Source organism: Furipterus horrens, unplaced genomic scaffold, assembly GCF_987537825.1.
Source record: "Furipterus horrens unplaced genomic scaffold, mFurHor1.1.pri manual_scaffold_5, whole genome shotgun sequence".
NCBI lineage: Eukaryota > Metazoa > Chordata > Mammalia > Chiroptera > Furipteridae > Furipterus > Furipterus horrens.
The window spans coordinates 147,009,062-147,030,356 of record NW_028327175.1 but is presented as its reverse complement, the minus strand read 5'-3'; the positions used below and the strand labels follow the sequence as shown (position 1 = coordinate 147,030,356).

At 35.7% G+C, this 21,295-nt stretch overlaps 1 protein-coding gene and 1 pseudogene across 11 annotated transcripts in view; one reads left to right on the top strand and one right to left on the bottom strand.

Moving 5' to 3' along the window:
• The window catches only part of PCDH15 (protocadherin related 15), a 686,961-nt gene that overhangs the window by 179,102 nt on the left and 486,564 nt on the right, over positions 1–21,295 (top strand). For all 11 annotated transcript variants that reach the window (XM_090279288.1, XM_090279289.1, XM_090279283.1 and 8 more), the window contains one exon: positions 19,501–19,661. In XM_090279288.1, coding sequence (XP_090135414.1) covers positions 19,501–19,661 — 161 coding nt within the window. The remainder of the gene's footprint in view (positions 1–19,500; positions 19,662–21,295) is intronic.
• Positions 4,109–4,668, bottom strand: LOC150010082 (SUMO-conjugating enzyme UBC9 pseudogene; annotated as a pseudogene).

Below are 21,295 nucleotides of genomic sequence, written 5' to 3'. Positions count from 1 at the left end.
AAATTGTGGCAAGCCATTAAAGACAAGTCCACCAAGGACACAGATCATACATGAATGGATGTTTGTGTCATTGTACAAGGAAAAAGAAAGAACCATTTAGCAGAGGTGCTCACAGAAGATAAAGAGAAGATGGAATGAGTGGTGGGAGAAGGCATCTATGATTAACAAAATGAGGTTTCCTGACAGTTGCTAAATTGAGACTGCAGCTGTTATATTTTACCTTACAACAACCTCTACCTGTCCCTTATTTTTCTTTTCTTTTCTTTTCTTTTTGAATGTTAACTTATATGAAGCACACTAATAGTGACTAAACTTTAGGGAATATAATGATATGCTAGCTGATGGAATTTCATATTTCCTTTTAAGGAGAACCCAAATTTTCTCTTCCTTTTGTCTCTGTCTTGCTCTGTGCTCTGATGTAGCTGAGGCAAGTCTATTCAGTGCGTATAAAAGGATGTGCTGGTCCTTGAGCTGTTTTTCATTGGTCTCAATGATATCAATGCAGAAATTGTGAATATACCATAAGAAACCTTTGCAGCAATTTGCTGTGACAGGTATGTGAATGATAACAGATTCATATTAATAAACAAAGAAAAGACAAGTTCAAGTGTGTTTGAACTAGTCTTCAGTCCATGGGCATGACTATATTACAATGGTAATACTATGTGGTTAATTTTCCAAATATAATAAAAAATTCAGAGAAAATGAACATATATATTTTGATAACTAAGTTCATAATCATTTACATTTATATAAAATTTTTAATGAACACATTTTAGGTAAATTTGAAAAAGGAAGTGTATTATGTGTTTTAACCTTAATAAATTGATGATGGATATGACTTACTGAAATTTTGTCATAAAACACATTTATGCATATGACTACAATAAGTAATCAAATGATGGTCATAAAAATAATACTGAAGCAATGAAGATCAAAACAGTTTACATTGGTTTTACTGATAAGTATGATCCCACATGTATCCCATATATAAGTTTTATATACAGCAAAATAGAATTTAGGAACCATATGTAATTTACCAAGCTAAGGTGTGACCAAAACAGCTGTTTCAGCAATATAGAATAGCTCTTTGATAACTAAATTTTATAATCTCGGTAAATCTAGCATTATAAAAACTATTTAATTTCAAAAAGCTAGGTTAATTAGCTTTAAAAGATCAAGCCATAAATTATCAGCTCTATTCTTTAAAGCTAACATCTTCATGGCACATTTGACATAAATACGAAGAAAAGGGTTGGAAAGCTTTAGGTCTTAGTTTATGAAAGTCCCAAATCTGGGGTGATACACAAAGATACCTGCAAGAAAATTCAAGTCCCAGTCTAACCACTTCAGCTGACTTCTCTGTCAGTGTCTCCATAGGATGCTCAGGTTGACTAAGAACTTCTCGAGTGACTCACTGCAAAGCCAGCCCCACATTAATTCAAACTTGTGGCCCCAACATCTTCCTTCTATACCTTTTGTCTCAGGGTGTTGATCATTTTACTCTTCCAAATTTATTCTCCTTCCAAATGCATGTCTTTTGTTTATAATGATACCTGTATCTAGCATTATTTTAAGTTCTTCTTTGACGATCCATAAACTATACCACCTTTCAAAATGTTTTGTTTTGGCAAAGGAGTTTTGTAGGTGTTTTTTTTTTTTTTTTTTTTTTAATTTTTTTTTATTTGTTGTTTTTCTATTAGAGTTGTCCCATTTTCCCTCCATTGCTCCCACCCACCCAGCCCACCCCTTCTCCCACTATCAATCCCCACTTCATTGTCCATGTCCATGAGTCATTTATACATGTTCCTTAACTAGACCCTTCCCCTACATAACCCCCCTTGCCCCTATCCCCCTCCCCCCTGTTCACTGTTAGTCTGCTCTGTGTTTAAATGCCTCTGGTTCAGTTTTGCTCATTTATTTGTGTTGTTCATTAGTTTCCTGTATTAGGTGAGATCATATGGTATTTTTCTTTCATTGCCTGGCTTATTTCACTAAGCATAATACTCTCCAGTTCCATCCATGCTGTCGCAAATGATAGGAGTTCCTTCTTTCTTTCTGCTGCATAGTATTCCACTGTGTAAATGTACCAGTTTTTTTTGATCCACTCATCTACAGATGGGCACTTAGGCTGTTTCTAGCACTTGGCCATTGTAAATAGTGCTGCTATGAACATAGAGGTGCATAGGTTCTTTTGAACTGATGTTTCAGGATTCTTCAGATATAATCCTAGTAATGGAATTGCTGGATCAAACGGCAGTTCCACTTTTAGTTTTTTGAGGAAATTCCATACTCTTTTCCATAGTGGCTGCACCAGTCTGCATCCCCACCAACAGTGCAGTAAGGTTCCCATTTCTCCACATCCTCGCCAGCACTTGTTGTTTGTTTATTTGTTAATGATGGCCATTCTGACAGGTCTGAAGTAATATCTCATTGTGGTTTTCATTTGCATCTTTCTGATTGCTAGTGATGTTGAGCATTCTTTCATATGCTTACAGACCTTCTTTGGAGAAATGTTTGTTCAGGTCCTATTTGTTCTTTTTAACTAAGGTGTCTACAATCTCAATCATAATACTGGGCAAGAATTCTGATAAATACTGATGAATTTATCAGTTTGTGACACAGAGCAATTTTAAATTAAAAACTTATTTTTTTACTCTGGTATTTATTAATCTGAGAGTTTTTGTTTTGTATTGTTTCTTTAATTGAAGGCAGCTTTTCTATTTAGAAATAGCTATTATTATCTTGGGGGTAATAATATAAGGTGACTAAAAGTTACAAGTACAAAATTATAGTTTTTTTGTTCTTTTAGTTTAACTTATACAACTTTTAATCTTATTTTTAATACTTGTAAGCTGAATATAAAAATTGGGCAATCACTTTCGAGTGGGCCTTTGGTTAATAGTGGATAAATTCAAAATGAACAACTTGAGGGTACCAGAATAACACAGATTATGGAAATGCACTGTTAATGGGGTTTAACATAGCTTCTTTAATATATAAAGTGTTTCTTACTGACTTTCACGATAGAGACTAAGCAGATAAAATAAACTTTTAAAAATGATGAAAGAAACTTATTTAATTTAGTTTGGTTTATTTAATTTTTAAAATGAAAATTGTCTATACTGTGGACAAGGGCTATGACTAAGAAAGTTTATTTTGTTAGTAGTTATAAAGAATATTAAATTAAATTTACTTAGCTAGATCAGCTTCTTATATGATGAGCCTATTTTTCTATACCTGTTACAGTTTTGTTTTATTTTTAACTCTATGTTATTTAATGTAATATAGAGAAAAGCACTTAAGGAAGTACTCTTTTTAGAAAAATTTAAACATTTGAGTGCATTTGTGGCTCTTTATTAATCAAAGTGAAGATCATTTACTTTTCTATTATAAGACATTGTGATGGGAAAAAAAGAAAGACTTTGCTATCTGAATACATGTCCGTTTTTATGCCAAAAAAGCAAACACTGCATTATTTAATATGTAAAATATGTTCCCCAATTAACTGACAGCTTCAGGGGGAAAACTACTTATTGAAATAAATTATTCTTCTGGCATGTATCCTTTTTAAAAATATATAAACAGTTTATTTACTCTAAAAAGCAACACAGATAAAACTCCACATAAACACAAAGGAAGTCATGTGGAAACAAGAGGCTGACTTTGGATCTGAGGCTCATAGCAACACAACCTGGGTTCTGTAGAGGGAAGACAGAGGCAGGAAGGCAGGGTGCAGACTGACTTCTTTATCATACAGCCAGCCGGAGGCTCTGTGTTGCTCTGACAGTGGCAAGCATGCCTGCACCCATGATTCCTAGATGTATAAAGAGTGTATAATTTTACATCAGATGAAATATATCAATATTAAAATAAAGGCAAGTTTTATGTAACAATCAAAATTACAAAAGGCTGAAGGAAGAGATCATGTATGAAATACTGGGCAATTTGAAGTGGAGAACTGTGTACCAGTGGTGGAAATGGAAAGTGGCACCCGCCTGCCTCCCCTAGGTGACTAGTAATTGTATAGAGCAATGACAGGTCGGCAAATGTAAGCAAGTTCTTGTCAAGCCAATCCCTTCCTTTTGATGTTGTTGCAGGTCGCTGTTTATGAGGGTGCAAACTTCTTTGCTTGTGCTCGAACCCCTTTCTCATAATTCACTCTTTTGGCAATAAATTGTGTAGGCCTCTGCTTGAGCTGGATCTTGGATATTTGGTTCATTTAGAAGTCCCTGTATTCCTAATAAGAGCTGCTTAATCGTGATGGCTGGCCTCCAGTCCTTGTTTTCCTTGAGAATGGACAGGCATAGAGTGCCTGAAGGCTACACCTTCAGGTGAAATAATGGAGTTCAAATTTGCATTTCAGAGGTGATGATGGATAGTTGTCTTTGAAAAATATGCATAGTTTAAACAAGCGTCCTTCCCAAGGGGTCCCTTTCTTTTCTGGAATGATGCACTCCCAATTCATGAGGTTCATCTGTCTTTGATATTTTTTGTTGGGACAGCCACAAAACCAAATGGGTGATCTTTTCTCCAAGCTTTCCTCCACTGGCCAAGTCTGTTGAGAGTGATCCCTGACCTATTCAAAGCCCTAGGGTGGCTGCGGCCCAGTGAGTGAGGTGGTCGAGTGGCCGGTGATGGAGGCCACGAGGAGCTTTCTTCTATCATGTATTCTTAATTGACAGTTAGTATAATAGTAAGATTTGCAAGTTTTATACTTTAGTCCTATTTCTCATTAAAGAACCTTGCCTTATTGTTTATGGCATTTGTTTCTTGGAATGGTTTTAGAGGTGAGAAAACAGATTTAACTTTAGAATTATGACCACTCATATTTCTTGCAGAGGTACTGAGAAAACCACATTGTAATTATATAAGTTGTTCTACAGAGAATTGCAAATTAAATATGAACTTAGAAATGGGAGAAGACTATGCATATGACCTACCCTTGCTTCCTAGAATATAAATTCCCTTTAATTCAACCAGAAACTCAGAAAATATAGAAAAATAAATGAAGTTGTTGGAAGATATGTTCATTATTTTGTTGCTACTATTAATTTAGTCCCTATTTCTTTTTTAACTTTATTTTTATTTTTTACACTATCACAGAGGTCCCCACTTTCCCCCTTTTCCCACTTTCTCCCACCCATCCCCCTCCCTCTGGCCATCACCAGACTATTGTCTGTGTCCATGGATTATGCATATATGTTCTTTGGCAAATCCCTTCACCTTTTTTCATCCAGTTCTACTCCCTCTGCCTATTTATTTTTGCTATACCCTTTCTTTTATATAACATTGCCTGTTGGCCTTTATTTAAATAAGGTGCTTCTGCTTATTTATTCTTTAACATGTGGGCTGTCTATGCATAAAAAGTTGCTTGGGATTTAAGTGCTTCTATTTCTTTTTGTTATGTACTTTCTTTTATATTTAATATAGTACTTCTGGTTGGCCTTTCATTAAATGACGTGCCTTTGCTTATTTGTTCTTCAACACATAGGCTGTCTATGCATGAAAAGTTGCTTGGGTTTTAAGCAAGATTTATTAAATGGCATATTAAAAATAAAAAAACATATTTTACTGTAAATTAAACATAACTCATATTATTTCTATAATAAATATTAGAAAACTAGTTAAAAAGAGAAAAAACCTTCATTTATTTTTATTAACATGTTATTAATTCATAAGTATAACAAATTTGATTCCTCTAACTGTTAACTCTATATGCAATTTTAAATTATTGAACTCCTATAAACATTTTAAATTACATTTATAAATTTGATATAAGTTCTTCAGACTTCTGAAGAGGTAGATAAACATATTAAACAGGTGTTTTTCCTAGATGGTTAAGTAACTATTTCAATTTAATCAACATAGTTATAAATGTATTGAATTGAATTCTTTAAAACACTTAGTATAGGAAAACTTAGGGATTTCTAGTCGAAATGGCTGCATAGGTAAATATGGCTTGCCTCAAAATTAGTTAAATTACAGAACAACTATCACTCAGAAATGTCAGAAACCAAGTTATATGAAAGTTTGACAACTACTGAATTAAAGAACCCACATCCTTCCATACCGGTAGGAGGGATGGAAACACAAAACAGGATAGTCCCATATCCATGTGTGGTGGATAAAAATTCAGGAGGGCTTTCTCAGGGGTAAGGAACCCCAGTCTCACACCAGACCTTCCAGCCCTGGGTTCCAGTGCCTAGAATATAAGTTCCCATAACTTCTGGCTGCAAAAAAAAAAGAGTGGGGACTGAGTAGGTGAAAGAAATTTCTGGAATTCCACACAGTCCTTCTTAAAGAACCCACACCAAGACTTACTCAGAACCACTCCCTCAGAGCTCCAGCACCACCAGGGTAGCAGCTTGAAAGGCTCCAGTAGCTTATAGGAGGAAGTGAAGTGTCTGGAATTAAGGTGAGAGCTGGGGAGACCTTTCTCCTAGACAGATAGGCAGGCAGAGATCATTGTCCCTTTTGTGAAACCTCTCCATACAGAGACACAGAGCCAGCAAGCAGGTGCCATATCTGAGACTCCATCAACCTGGCTAACATGGTTTACCCTGCCCCGGGGATCCCCTGAGGCTCCTTCCCAACCAACTTATAGCTGTTGACAGTGGCTTTTCCATAAGAATGCCTAGTCTTGGCTCATGTTTCACAAGTCCTCAGTGAGTCCCCAGGTAGAAACCTCTTGCTAAGTGGCCCCAGCCAGGGCACTAGCAGCAGCCAGCCTAGATTTATAGCTTGGCTTTGCCTGGGAATATCTAAGTTCAGCACATGTAGCAGGTATCTCAGGTTGCTTTCTAGCTCAGGCAGGGTATTCCCAAGCAAAACAGCGGTGAGGGGCACAACCCAGGAAATACAAGGGTCTGCACATTCAGTGGATAGATACAGACCATATTGGAGCAACATCACACTGTCCCTTCACAGCTGATCCTCCACAAAAAGCAGAGGTTAGTGATAAGTGGTCATAGTCAATCCTTACAACTGACTGGCCTGGCTAAATCCCTCCCATTGATCTGCCAACCTCAACCAAGGCTCAACTACAAGAGGAGGGTGTATTCAGCCCACACAAAAGGCACACATTGACTACCCAGCTTGGGTGATAGGGGAGGCTGTGCTGCTGGATCCTACAGGATACCTACTATATTAGGTCATGATATCCAGAAAATTAGTCATAGCAGCTCTACCTAATATATATAAACAAACACAGGGAGGCTGCTAAAATGAGGAGACAAAGAAACACAGTCCAAATAAAAGGGCAGATCAAAACTCCAGAAAAAGAACTAAACAAAACGGAGATAAACAATCTATCAGATACAGAATTCAAAACACTGATTATAAGGATACTCAAGGAGCTTAGTGAGAACCTCAACAGCATAAAAAATATCCAGTCAAAGATGAAGGACACACTAATTGAAATAAGGAACAATTTATAGGGGAACAATAGTAGAGTGAATGAAACCAAGAATCAATGATTTGGAACATAAGGAAGAAAAAAATAAAACAATCAGAACAAGAGAAGAAAAGAGAATCTAAACAAACAAGGATAGTGTAAGCAGGCTCTAAAACAGCTTCAAGCATTTCAACATTAACATCCTAGTGGTACTAGACGAGAAGAGAAACATTAAAAATTAGAAATGTATTTGACAAAAAAAAAAATAATAATAATGAAAGAAAACTTCCTTAACTTGGTAAAGGAAATAGACATGGAGGTCAAGAAACACAGAGAGTCCCAAACAAGATGAATACAAAGAGGCCCACTCCAAGACAGATCATAATTAAAATGCCAAAGTTTCAAGACAAAGGGAGAATCTTAAAAGCAGCAAGAGAAAAACAGTTAATTACCTACAGGGGAGTTTCCATAAGACTGTCAGCTGACTTCTCAAAAGAAACTTTGCAGGCTGGAAGGGATTGGCAAGAAATAGTCAAAGCCATGAAAAGCAGGTCCCATGGTTGAGATTGCTCTACCCAGAAAACCTATCATTGAGAATCAAAGGGCAAATAAAGACCTTCCCAGACAAAAGCAAAGCTAAAGGAGTTCATCATCACCAAACCATAATTATATGACATATTAAAGGGACTTATTTTAAAAAAAGAAGATAACTATGAACAATAAAATGGCAATAACTATATATCTATCAACAAATGAATCTAAAAACAAACTAAGCAAACATGAAAAACAGAGACACAGTCAGCAATATGGAGAGTGTTCTATTGTTTGCCAGATGGGAGGGGGGTGTAGGGGAATGGGTGAAGAGCTGAGGTGATTAAGAGGTACAAATAGGTACAGAATAGTCATGGAGATGTAAAATACAGTGTAGGAAATGGAGTAGCCAAAGAACCTACACATGACCCATAGATTGAACAATGGTGTGGGGATTGCCTGAGGAAATGGAAGGTGCTGGGTGGAGGGGACAGAGGGGGAAAAATTGGGACAACTGTAATAGCATAATCAATAAAACATAATTAAAAAAATACAAGCTTAGTCTAATCACTTAAATTACATATTTAAGAATCAAAACTCCTACGTTGAAATATCACTAAAGAAAGCAATTTATACTCTTGAGTATAGTTTTGGTAAAAAAAAATTTGTCATCATTATCTTGGTAGAGATTTGATATAGTGTTATAGACTTTTAAGAAAAGGCCACAATTCAAGGTTTCTAATTGATTCTAAGGAGTCACAGGTTAAGAAGTTGAGCCTATTCAAAAACTTCTTAGCTTTTTTTTTTTTTTTTTAATTAGTTCTCATACACATTTTGTAAGGGTATCTTCAATTATTTCTGTTTCTATAATTTCAATCAGTGAGATATTTTTATAAACAGAAACTGCCTGATTAGGTAGAGTCTATACTGTTTTCAATGGTGGGTGGTTATGGGGGTAGGAGGGAAATCTGACTCATTTTAACTGCCTTTATATAAACATTGTATTTTTTTTAAAGTTTGGTAGTCTTTCTCTATATTTCAACAACATCAACTTAATGGTCTAAAAATAATAAAATCTCCCAGTATTCTGAGAATGTTAACTTTATCATTTTCATATGCCTTATTTGGATACATTGTAATTCACTTAGAGTTTTATATTTTGCTAGTTAACTCAGCTGATGCAGTAAGCAAATGTTGATAAACATTCTGACACCAGTAATATGACTTCCCTTACTTGTTATCTTGTTCACTCATTTTTGCCAAAAAGAAATGGCCTTTTACTTCATGACAAATTCTGAGAGATAACTGTAAATAAACTGTTGCCTGTCCCCTTTTATATTCTGTTTTGCATATGTATGGTCTTTTCTTTTTTTTTTTTTTTCCTGTTGGGTTTTAGATATATTCTGTACTTCTTTTTTCTCCATTATACAAAATATGATACTATATTTTAAAATATTGTGGTTATAGTTCCTAATTTAATAAAATAGAATTAATAATCCCTTTATTATGCTTTAGTCTATATGAACTCCCAGTGGCAGTAGGATGAAAGGTATTATTTATTGAGTAACTACATGCCTTTTCTTGCAAACATTATTTATTTCTCAGAATAATGTATATTACTAATTATAAGAATTTGAATAAAATCACAAAGTTAGAAAATATTGGGGCCAAGATTTTGAACATAGGTCTTTTGCCTTTTGAGCTGCATTAGTCATATATTGATGCATAATAATATTAAAAACAAAACATTTTACAAGTCATGCATTTATTTCACAATTTCTTTGGGTCAGGAGCTCAGGCCTAGCATATCCAGGTCCTCCGTTTTTGGTCTCACAAGACTATAATCAAGTAGTCAGAGTTACAATGTCAGCTGAGACTTGACTAGGGAAGCATAAGCTTACAAACTCCCTCAATCCCATTCCTTGAAATTATAGGACTGAACTCTTCTGTGTCTGGCTGGCTGTCAGCTGAGATTACCCTCAGTTCCTAAAGGCTACCATGTTTCCTTGTCATGTGGACCTCCCAACATGGCTAATAACTTTGCAAAGCCAGCAAGGGAGAAAAAGGGAATGAGCCTCAAAAGATAGTCACTAGAATCTTATGTAATAAAACCCCATGTACATGTAAGTATAACTTTCATCACCTTTGTCAGATTTTTTTGGTTAGAAGCAAGTAACAAGTCCCACCCACACTCAAGGGGAGGAAATCACATAAAACTAAAAGGCAAGCACAGTCTGGGGAGTGGGGGTGGGGTCATCTTAAGAGTCTATTTACCATCGAGCCTTTCCAGTTTCTCTAAACTTGGGATCCAGTTTGTGAATTAAGGATTATTCCCTCTGTCACAGCAAAATGAATGTGCCATGGTTGTTCCAAGGAACTCTAGGTTATCAGGTTCACTTCTTAACCTGATGCTCCCAGTCTGACCTGAAGTTTTATTAAACTATCCTTAATGCAACTATATATTCCTTCTTTTAAGGGGTAAACTATAAAATCAGAGATCATATCTTTCTCTATATCATCTGTATCTTTATTTATACCTATCATCTACAATTTGGAAAAATTAGTTTTACGATGACATCATTGATAATTACTTTAGTTATTTTCATTTTAACTCTTGCCATTTTGTCAGAAAATTATAGGGCATGGTATTCTAAATAGTGAGATTACACATCTGGCAGATTTTTGTGTGAGTTCCTCATGGACTCAAAACAAAGATAGCAGGATTTTCCTCATTTCATACTTTTAAGAAAGTTTGTATTTTTCCAAAGTAATAAGAAGATAGAGGGAAAAGAGATCTAAATTGTGGGGCAGTAAACCTGGAACTTGGTTTTGGATGCTTTTATTAGTTATACCACCTTGGTCAGGGCATTTCAATGCTTGGGATAGGGAAATATGGAGATACCAGAGGATTGGCTTCATTTTCCTCATGAATAGATATAGATAGATGATATAGATATATAGATATAGATATTATAAAGGGATGGCAAGTTCGCTTCTATTTCTAAAATCCTATGATTCTATTTTTCATTGGATAAATGACATAAACAGATATGACTTCTACACCAAAATGCATAATATATACACATTTACTTAATACTTAAAATGGAATATGGATGCCAGCCATTTTCTAAGTGTCAAGGTGTTTATGTCAATTTCTAAGGAAAAAGTTAAAAATAGAAAATTTTTAAAAACTTTATTACTGAGGCTTTATACTTCTCTGTCCATATCATGCTTGATACGTCACCTGTTGTGCATCATGAAATGAAAACTGTAAGTAAAAGATACTGTTACTTAAATAATATGAGTGAATTACACTCAAACAAAGCTGCCTTTTTATAATAGTTTGTTCTTTTGAAGTAAATCAAATATAAATTGTAAAGACCAATATAGTTTTGCACAAGAATATGCTTCTAATTTCTGTAACTTTTTGCTTAATCACCATTGACTTGATTGGTGTCATTTTCCATCTCTAGCAAATATTGCATGTGGTTAATATATCTCTAACATTCAAGCACAACTCAATCAAAATTTGTGTTTCCTTCATGAAATTGCTGGGCACACATATAATTCCTTCTTACCAAGTAGTTATCTAGATACAATATGAAAATACACTTCGCTGGAATGTATAGTTTATATCATTATAAACCGAGAAATGTGATAAATCAAAATAGAAAGACTACTTCCAGGGAAGTCTTGAAGTGTTTTGATAAGAAAGTTTCAAGCACAAAATGTTTTTTTAACCTATGAATTTTAAAATCTAACTTGTACTCAATAACTATGTAATGGGTATGCTTACTGTTTACCTCACTGAAAACAGCATATTAGCTACATTTTTATTTTTTAATTTTACTTTTACATTTTAATCAAATAATGTACATTTAGGAGCTTTGTTTATGGTTTCATTAGCAGGGGATAACATGCAAGAGAAAGAAATAGACACTGCTGGTTTAAACTGGAGAAAAATTGTTATAAGAAATTGTACACAATTCCTATTATTATACATGTTTGATTGTGTCATAGCAACAAGTAATGAGTTCTGTGCACAGTCATTTTTTAATTTTAATGTTTGGAATGAACCCAAATGGTCAACCACTCTTCCAGTAGAACTCACTCTTTCAGCTTCATTGAATTAATTTAATTAGAAAGACAATGGACTCTCCCCTTTCCCACTGCCACCTCCACAGCATTTTTAGAGAGTAATAATTTGTGTTCTAATTGCCATTTTGAATAAGTGAATAACTTTTGCAGAGAAACATTAAATCCAAATATGATTTATACCATATATATTTAGTTCCTATAATATACATTAAGGATATGTATCTGTGGTGTACGTGCATGTGTGTATAGATCCTAATAGACTGAAACATGGGCTGGAGATGCGTAAAAAGTGTTCAATCTAAAGATTACCACTGGTATGACTTTGTTGAAAAAGATCTTATTCTGGCCATCATATATAATTTTAATTTATATGAGAAAAATAAAAATTAGCTGAGGTTAGTAAGTGGAAAGAGAGGTTATCACTCCCTAGTGATAGCCAGCTGGATGGGTTTGATGCAAGTGGGTACAGGTAACAAGGTTCTTGATGGTCGCAAAGAATTAAACCAAACACACAGAGAGTTTATAGCAGAAAGAGAGAGAGCAGATTTATTAAGCAATAGTACATGCCACAGAACATGGGAGCAGACCAACTCCAGGAGGAGATTGACCTCAGGGGCTGGAGGGATTCTATTTTTTTATAGGGCAAATATTTCCTGGCTAGTTTTGGCAGAGTTTTATTTTACATGTACAAGTGTTACAGAGCGAAAGGGTGTAAAACCCAACAACTAGAGTTGAGGAAAACAGGTCTTTATTTATAATATTCCAACCTGGGAAGGACAGTGAGCACTTCAGCTCAGAGCCCTGTTCTCCCACAAGACCCAGCACTTCCCTTGCTCTCCAAAAGGCTAGAAGCCAATACCATGCCCAATAGCTCCCCATCCCTTATCTGTCAGCTCTCTCCTTCAGGATCTGGGGTACGATGTCATCAGCCTCCGTATAATAGTCCAGGAAAACATGCGCCATGTTGCACAGGATCATGCATGGTGCTCCCTTTCAAAGCAGCATGGAGTTCTCCTCTGTCCTCCTTGCAAACTGTGTGGATTTCCTCTCTTCCTCACAAAGCCGCATGGAGATCTTCTCTTCTCAAACCTGCATGGAGATCCTTTCTTCTCAAAGCCGCATGGTGTTCTTGCTAAAATGTCTGCCGCCTATTTTTAACCCCCTGACTGTGTTCTCTGACACAGTGGGTGTGGTACACAGTTCTGACCATTTACAGAACCTTGCTCAGGTTCTGTATGCTCTTTCTGCACCATTCCATGGTCAAAACCCCTCCCATCTTCTTGGGGCCTTGGAAGAACCAAAGCCATTTGTGTAACAAAGACACTAACTACTAGCCAGAGTCATGCAAAGGCATCTTAAAAGCTGTTCCCTTTTCCCCATCCCCCAACCTGCAGGCTCTGAGGATTTTTGGATACCCCCACTCTGTAACACAAGTAGTTATATTTTAAGCTACTGTGCATGCAATCTCCCATGATTTTCCTTGATTGGCCACCAGGGAAGGAATGCTAATTCATTGTAATGCCATTATAATGAAGCAGGAGTCATGTAGCATCTTCTGCACAGATACAGCCATTATTCACCATGAAGCTGCATTTGTCCAGAGAGTGGATTAGAACAAGATCTCTGTGTGATATCAGTGTGCTTTGTTTTAGCCCTGGGGTGCCTCTGGAGTTTCCTCCCTTCTATTTCCTGCCTCAGGTTATCTATCAGTTTTAAAGCAGTGTGGAAGAACGTGGCCATGGAAACAAGGGGTTCTCTTTATAGTCTCATTTAGTGTAAGCATTCTCTCACTACTTCCAACTTGGTAGAATGAATCTTTTGAATTCAAATCTTTTGAGTTCATATACACTTTCGGAGATTGCTTGTCAGTTCTATGTGTTAACAAAACTTGACAACACTAGCTCTATGTCAAGAACACTACACTTGATTTGAAAATAACTCATTTTGCTTTAGCATCAGATGCTTTCCCTTCCAAAAGTACAGTTAAGCACATCAACAACAATAATTATAATTCACAACTTTCAAGTCCTTATTCCATAAAAGGGACTGCAATCAGCACTTCACTGCATTACCTCATGGAGTCATCAGAGCAACCCAGGAGGCTCATTTTTTTATGCAAATCACTTTATACACATGGGTGTATGGGAATAAAGTTGGTATAAAGAGGAAATTTTATTTATTCATAGATTATTTTACAGTATATTTATGTCTTGAAATATTCTGCACAAGCTTTTCTCATAATTAAAACGAAAGACTAGCTATGTAAGACAGTAAGAAAAAAGGCTGGAAATCTACTGCAGCACTTTTATTTAGTATAAGTAGAGTCTACTTTAGTGGCAATGCTATGTAAATATATTAATCTGGAAAAGCTGTGGATACAGATGAAGGAACTTCAAAGTTAATTATTTGAATTAAAACAATAGATTAATGAGGAAGACGAAATGCCAGGTTGAATTTTCAATTTTGACTAAAAGGTCTCTATTTAAAGCAAACGGTCTTCAATACATCAAGGAAGAAGCACAAATGCCAATATTTTAGGATATAAAAGATTGAATGACTGTGACACTTGGTAAAAATGACATTAAATATTTAACTGTACTAGTATTGATATTTTTATTGCAATTATTTTTTTGTTATTGCTCTGGATATAGGAACACAATTCTTTTCAGGTACATACAAATGGTGTGATATTGTAACAGAACCCCTGGGCTCTCCGACTGAAACAGAACCCACAGGCTGTTTCGTTAGGGGCCCGACTGCCCGCCGCCAGAATTATAACTCTCAATACCAGAGTTTAATGAAAAGAAAAATAATTGTTTTTTTAATAGTTATATAGATTTAGATTATTTGCGGATTTCTGCCGTTAAGTCTTACTTTCTTTAAAACACCCACAAACACATATTTCTGCCTCCCCCTACCAAACCAGGCTAGTTTTAGAAAAGTTAAGAGATACCGTTTCCCTACTTCCTAGACACATTTCAGCTTTACCGCTAGCTGCCAATCATTCAGTTCTGATTGGGGAGACCTTGTCTGTGTTATGGTGCCCACCAGCTTTTAATCCAGAACCCTGTAAATTCCCCCTTCTCCAAGCCGCATGGTGTGTGTACTTCTCAAAACTGCATGGTGTTCCCCAGTTAAAATGTCTGACGCTTATTTTTAAATTCCTCACTGCGTCCTCTGATGCAGTGGGTATGGTACCCAGTTCTGACCATTCACAGAACCTCACGCAGGCTCTGTAAGCTCTTTCAGTACCATCCCATACTTCCAAGACTCCTCCCATCTTCTTGAGCCTTGGAAGTATCAAAGCCATTTGCACAACAAAGACACTAGTCACCAGCCCCAAGCATGCAAAGGCATCTTGAAAGCTGCTTCCTTTTCCCCATCCCCCAGCCTGCAGGCTCTGGGGACCTTTGGACAACCCCATTCTGTAACAATGATAGAAACACTGGCTCTATTGTGGTACAAATTTTGTAGAAATTGAGGGTGAGTAGGGTTATGCAATCTACCAATAAAACATAACTGGTAAAGAGTGGGTCCAGGGTCAAATTCTAAGTCTATTTCAGGGCCAGCTTTCTTAACTTCTATGACATGAGTATCAAACTAACTTTAATTCTTTTACTCTGATTGTAACCATTTATTATATGGAAAGAAAATCTTACTGTGAAGGGAATTTCATCTTGTGTACCACCTATTCTAAAAGGTCTCTTCAGAGTTAACACCTGCTGATTAATTGACCCCCTTATTTTCATTAAATATGTCTTCACCTCTAGTAATATTCCTAGTTCTGGTATACTCTCTGGTAATAAGAGACATCCAACTTTCCTATTAGCACTGTGTAGTGCATCTTATCCTTTTATTTTTATCAATCTGGGTTTTTATATTTTAAAATGATATTGGGGATCAGAATGGATTTTGAACATCACATGGAAGAGGTTAAACAAAAGTTTTTACTGGACAAAAGGAAAGCTTGCAAAATAGAGAGGAGGCAAGGGGACCACATTATCCCTATGTGTCCAGATATTCTGCTGGGTGCCAACTTACCAGCATTATCTCAGAACATCAGTTGCCCAGATCTGGAAATCCTTTGACCTGTGGACAGTTACAATGCCCACTGCTAGGGTGGCATAGAAGGAAGGCCCCATGGTTTAAAGTTAACCTCAGCTTGGTGTTACCTGTTGTGCTGAGAAGTGAGTGGAGGACACAGTTGTCCAGGCAAGCAAGAGTGAACACCTATGTTCATTTTTTCTTTATTTTTATTGTTTACACTATTGAAGATGTCCCCATTCCCCCTTGCCAAGTTCCTTCCAGCCCCTGCTCTCCTTTACCTCTGGCCATCACCACACTGTTGTCTGTGCCTATGAGTTATGCATATATGTTCTTTGGCTGATCTCTTTACCTCCTTTTATTCAGTCCCCTAGCCCCTGAGAACTCTAAGTCTATTCCACATATCCATGTTTTTGTTTCTAATTTGTTCATTAGATTCCACATATATTTGAGATTATACGATATATGTCTTTCTCTGACTGGGCTGTTTCACTTAGCATAATGTTCTCCAAGTCCATCTATGGTGTCGCAAAGATAAGATTTCCTTCTTTTTTTTATGGCTACATATGTCTAAATGTACGTTTTTGTATCCACTCATCTACTCATGGGCACTTGGGCAGTTTGCACATCTTGGCTATTGTAAATAATGCTGCTATGAACATAAAAGTGCATATATTCTTTCAAATTGATGTTTTGGGATCCTTGGAGTGTATTCCCAGAAGTGAAATCATTGAGTGTAAAGGTAATTCTATTTTTACTTTTTTGAGAAAACTCCATATTGTTTTTCACAGTGGCTACACCAGTCTGCTTCCCCAACAACAGGGCACCAGGGCTTCCTTTTCTCCACATCCTCGCCAGCATTTTTTGCTTGTTGATTTATTGATGGTAGCCATTCTGACACCTGTGAGCTAATATCTCATTGTGGTTTTAATTTGCATTTCTCTTATGATTAGTGATGTTGAACATTTTTTAATATGTCTTTGATCATCCATATGTCCTTTTAGGAGAAGTGTCTACTTAAGTCTTTTGCCCATTTTTTATTTGGATGTTTTTTTTTTCCCTGGTGTTGAATTGTTTAAGTTCTTTATATATTTTGGAGATTATCCCCTTATCAGATGGATCATTGGTAAATATGTTCTTCTATTCAGTGGGTTGCCTTTTCATTTTGTTGATGGCTTCTTTTCCAGATTGCCCCCAAAATCTTGTCTCCCTTAGCAATGCTCTCTTCTCTCCTATCAAAACTTTTGGTATAGAGTAATATGGCATATGATAATCTTGAGAGGTTTTTAGCAATGTATATGAAGTATTTTACTGAAAGAAAAACAAAGCTCTTCCTTTTTCAACACACTAGTGCTAGAAACACTTATAGTTAAGTTTCAATCATCAAAGAAGACAAGATGGGGTCAGAGCAATAACAAAAAAGTATTTATATCGTCTTTATGAAACTATACAAGTGCAAATACAGTCCTTCAGTTTCAATGATATAATAGTAATTAAAATAACTATTACTGATTTATCTCATTATAATTCATCTGCATTGTAAAAGAGAGCCCATTACCCCTTCTCTTCATGTGCCTGTGTGGTGTGTATGTACACTGTAGACAGATCTGCTGTTATTGGTGTTATATACCATTGACTTGAGTTATAAACATTATTGTTAGTTGACTTACCTGTTGTACATTTCTGTTTTTTTATCAGAAAAAAATCTCATTTAATTTTTTAATTTGATATTGAAACAGGCCAAATAAATTTTCAAGTGTTAGTTATGTGATCTATTTGTAAACAAATGTGTACTCAGGTCTCAAACATATTTGTACATCAGAACACGCCATCCTTACCTGATCTGTACTTTTGGATGCATTATCTGTAGGTTACTTGTTTGCCATTTTAGTAAAAAATGGAAGAATGAGTGTCATTTAATATTTATATAAAATTATGTGAGCTAGTATGTGAAAAATTATTTAAAATAATCTGACATTTAGAAAAGTATGTCTATATGAGAATATGTGGGTTTAAAAGATTATTTATTATTACAAAGAACAAAGGTTCCTTCAACATTCCCGAAGCTGATAAAGCTTATTATAAAAATATGATAAAGAAATATTATTATTATTATTATTATTATTATTAATTATATATTTGCTGGGAAAATCTTCCAAAGGGCCAACACTTTTATTTGTAACTATGCAATGCTATAATATTTAAGCTGATTTTTTAAGAAAATGTAGCAGGTACATTTTGCATGACGATTTTTCAAGCTAGATTCAAATTTATGGATTGTCTATAGAGTCTTGTATGCTATCCCAAGGCAGGGAGTTTTCCAGATCTATGCCATTTATCCTAATGTCTTCAGGAGGGTACATTTTATTTGCATAACCGCATTTCCTCTATATGCCTCAAGTTTAGCAAAATGAATCAGTTGAAAATGATTGCCCTGAGCTATGCTGCATTTTGTTTGGCAAAGAGATCATTGCTGTTTGGGGGGAAATGGGATCTGAATTGCATCAGTGCTGTTTGTGTCCAACTTGTAAAATGCATGGAATCTTTAACAGCTTAGGAAAGATTAGAGATGTACTCTATTTCAGCTCTTATGCAACAAATGTCTACAAGTCAGCCCACTGAAAAATGATAAGAAAGCAAGCATTGAAATGTTATATTGGAATACTGTATTGTTCCAGTCAAGCACTCCAGACATGTCTTAAAGAAGAGTGGCTTCTATTGTGTGTCTGTATGTTAGTTTTGTCTTTCACATTAAGATTTATGTTTTATGGATTTGCGCTAAGGTAACAGAAAAAAGAAGCAGTTCTCACCAAGACAGAGGCTGCTACTTCTTGATTTCTTCTTTTATTTTGGGGATATCTCTTTCATATCAGAAATCTTACTGAGTCGATTGAAGTATCCACTTCTGTTATTACAAGCATTTCCTTTTGATCAGGATAAAATTCAGTGATAACCCTTTTGAGAAGTGATGGACAGGGAGGGGAACAGATTCATGTTGTTAAAGGGAAACCAGAAATAGATGAAACTCACTAAGTGTTTGAATCTCTGCCTCCTACCCTAACCTCCCCAAAATATCATTTATAAATAGCATAACAAAAGTATTTTTACCTTTTTGAAACAGGACATTTTTCTATATCATGTCAAATATAAAGTTTAATATTTTGTGCTTTAAAATAGATTTGCATTAGCCAGCATATTATCTTTGTGAAAGAATGTGGGGGCACCTATAAGAGTGTAAACAATAAATACAAAGTTAAATAATTATCTATCTCTCAGGCCCTTGAGAGTATTAAGTGAGATAATGTACATTTAGTGCTAAACAGAGTGCTTCTTAATAAAATAAATGCTGGATACATGGTGAAAATAAAATAAAATAATAAAAAGAATGCATACAAGTAGAATGTTTTCAAGTAACTTTCTTTGGTTTCCAGGCACCATTCTGGTGGATAACATGCTGATCAAAGGGACTGCTGGAGGACCAAACCCCACCATAGAGCTCTCTTTAAAGGACAACGTGGATTATTGGGTGCTGTTGGATCCTATTAAGCAAATGCTTTTCCTGAACAGCACAGGCAGAGTTCTGGATAGAGATGTTAGTGATTTTTTTTCCTTTGTCTTTGTGTTACAACTGTATTATACTTTAGTTATCTGTATGTGTTTATTGATATGATATCACATTTTCTTTATGCGACTTGAATTTATTTTCTGCTTATCAACAAAAACATTTTTTTAAACTCCTTGAAAGAAGAATAGAAAGTAAGGGACTATATGTGTGAGAGAACCATTGTATCCTCCTTCTATCACCCTGGAAGCTCATCAGATTTCAGAACTAGGAGAGGAAAGAGTGCTTAGAATAAAGGGTTGGCAACCTTGAAAAAGTAAAATAAGCACAGTGATAATCCATTGTGAGGTTTGAACATGCAACCTAGGTATTGAGTTTGGTGGCAATACTCATGGGTGGTTGCTTCTACAAGCAGTAAGGATTGGTTGCAAGATCAGTATGTGGTGATGTATTATTACAGCTGTAAAAAACGAAAAAGAAAAAGAAAAAGAAAAAAACCTAAAAGAAGGTGAAAGGTGAGCACAAACTTCTTGGCTAGGTCCTTGTACAGTTGTTCCAGCCCAGCCATTTTAAGGCAGCATAACCTAAATATTTTGTTAAAAAATCTAGATTACCAAAGTCATTGAATGTAACATTTCTGAAAACATTTAAAAACTTGAGTACACTTATTTTAATGTAACTTTATTCTTTTTTTTTTTTTTTGTAATTCTGTCTTGTGTGCATTGAAGAATGTGTGCGTAGTGGAGTTTTAAATAACTGGTAGTAATCGTACAGGACCTTGGGAAAACTCAAGTACATCTAAATATGCCTAATCCCAAATTTCTGGTTTGTGAAATCCAAATGTGAGATTTTCAGTTTAATGAGCCTGAGTCATCTCACCACCTTGCTCTTGATTTATGAGCCACTTTCCAATATAGCATAGAGTAGATGATGCCTACACTACATCACATCTAAAGTTCAGAGACTTTAAGAGCCTTGTGGTGAGATGGGCAGTACATAGGACTCTCCCACCAGGGTGGGCTGTCTTTGTACACTTGGGAAGATCCCTGATTTAGCTGAATGAACATTGATGGCAGATGTACAACTTGGGTAGCAGTGGAGAAAAGGAATAGGACTGTTGGGCTCAATATAGGGAAAATAAGTAATCCTTAATGTTGTCCCCATTCCCACCACTGCCCACCACACACTATGTTTTTTCTCACAGCAACATTACTTACATACACCACAGCTTATCATTTGGGCTGGATGGCTAAGGTGTAAAATGGAATAAAGACAGCTGCTATCTTCAAATATATCTTGTATTAATTTATATTATCATAAATCTTAGTTTTATAAAAATAATCTGGACAATGGCACAAATTAGAAGCTGCAGGATACCCCTCCCCCTCCACCCCTGCTGCATTATTAATGGACATCCTTTACTGGCCCTATTTAGAGACGTCCATATCCAAGTCATATGAATTTTATAACATGTTAGGAGAATTATGGAATACTTATCTATTTGAGACAACTGTAATTTTATATTTTGTATTCTTTTCTAAAATCACCTTATAGCTGATTTTGATAATTTACTCAATCACTAATAAATTGCATTTTTTGGAGGCTATTTTCTAACATTTAAAGCACAAATTTTGAGTTTGCATTAAGAATAGAGAGAAAAGATA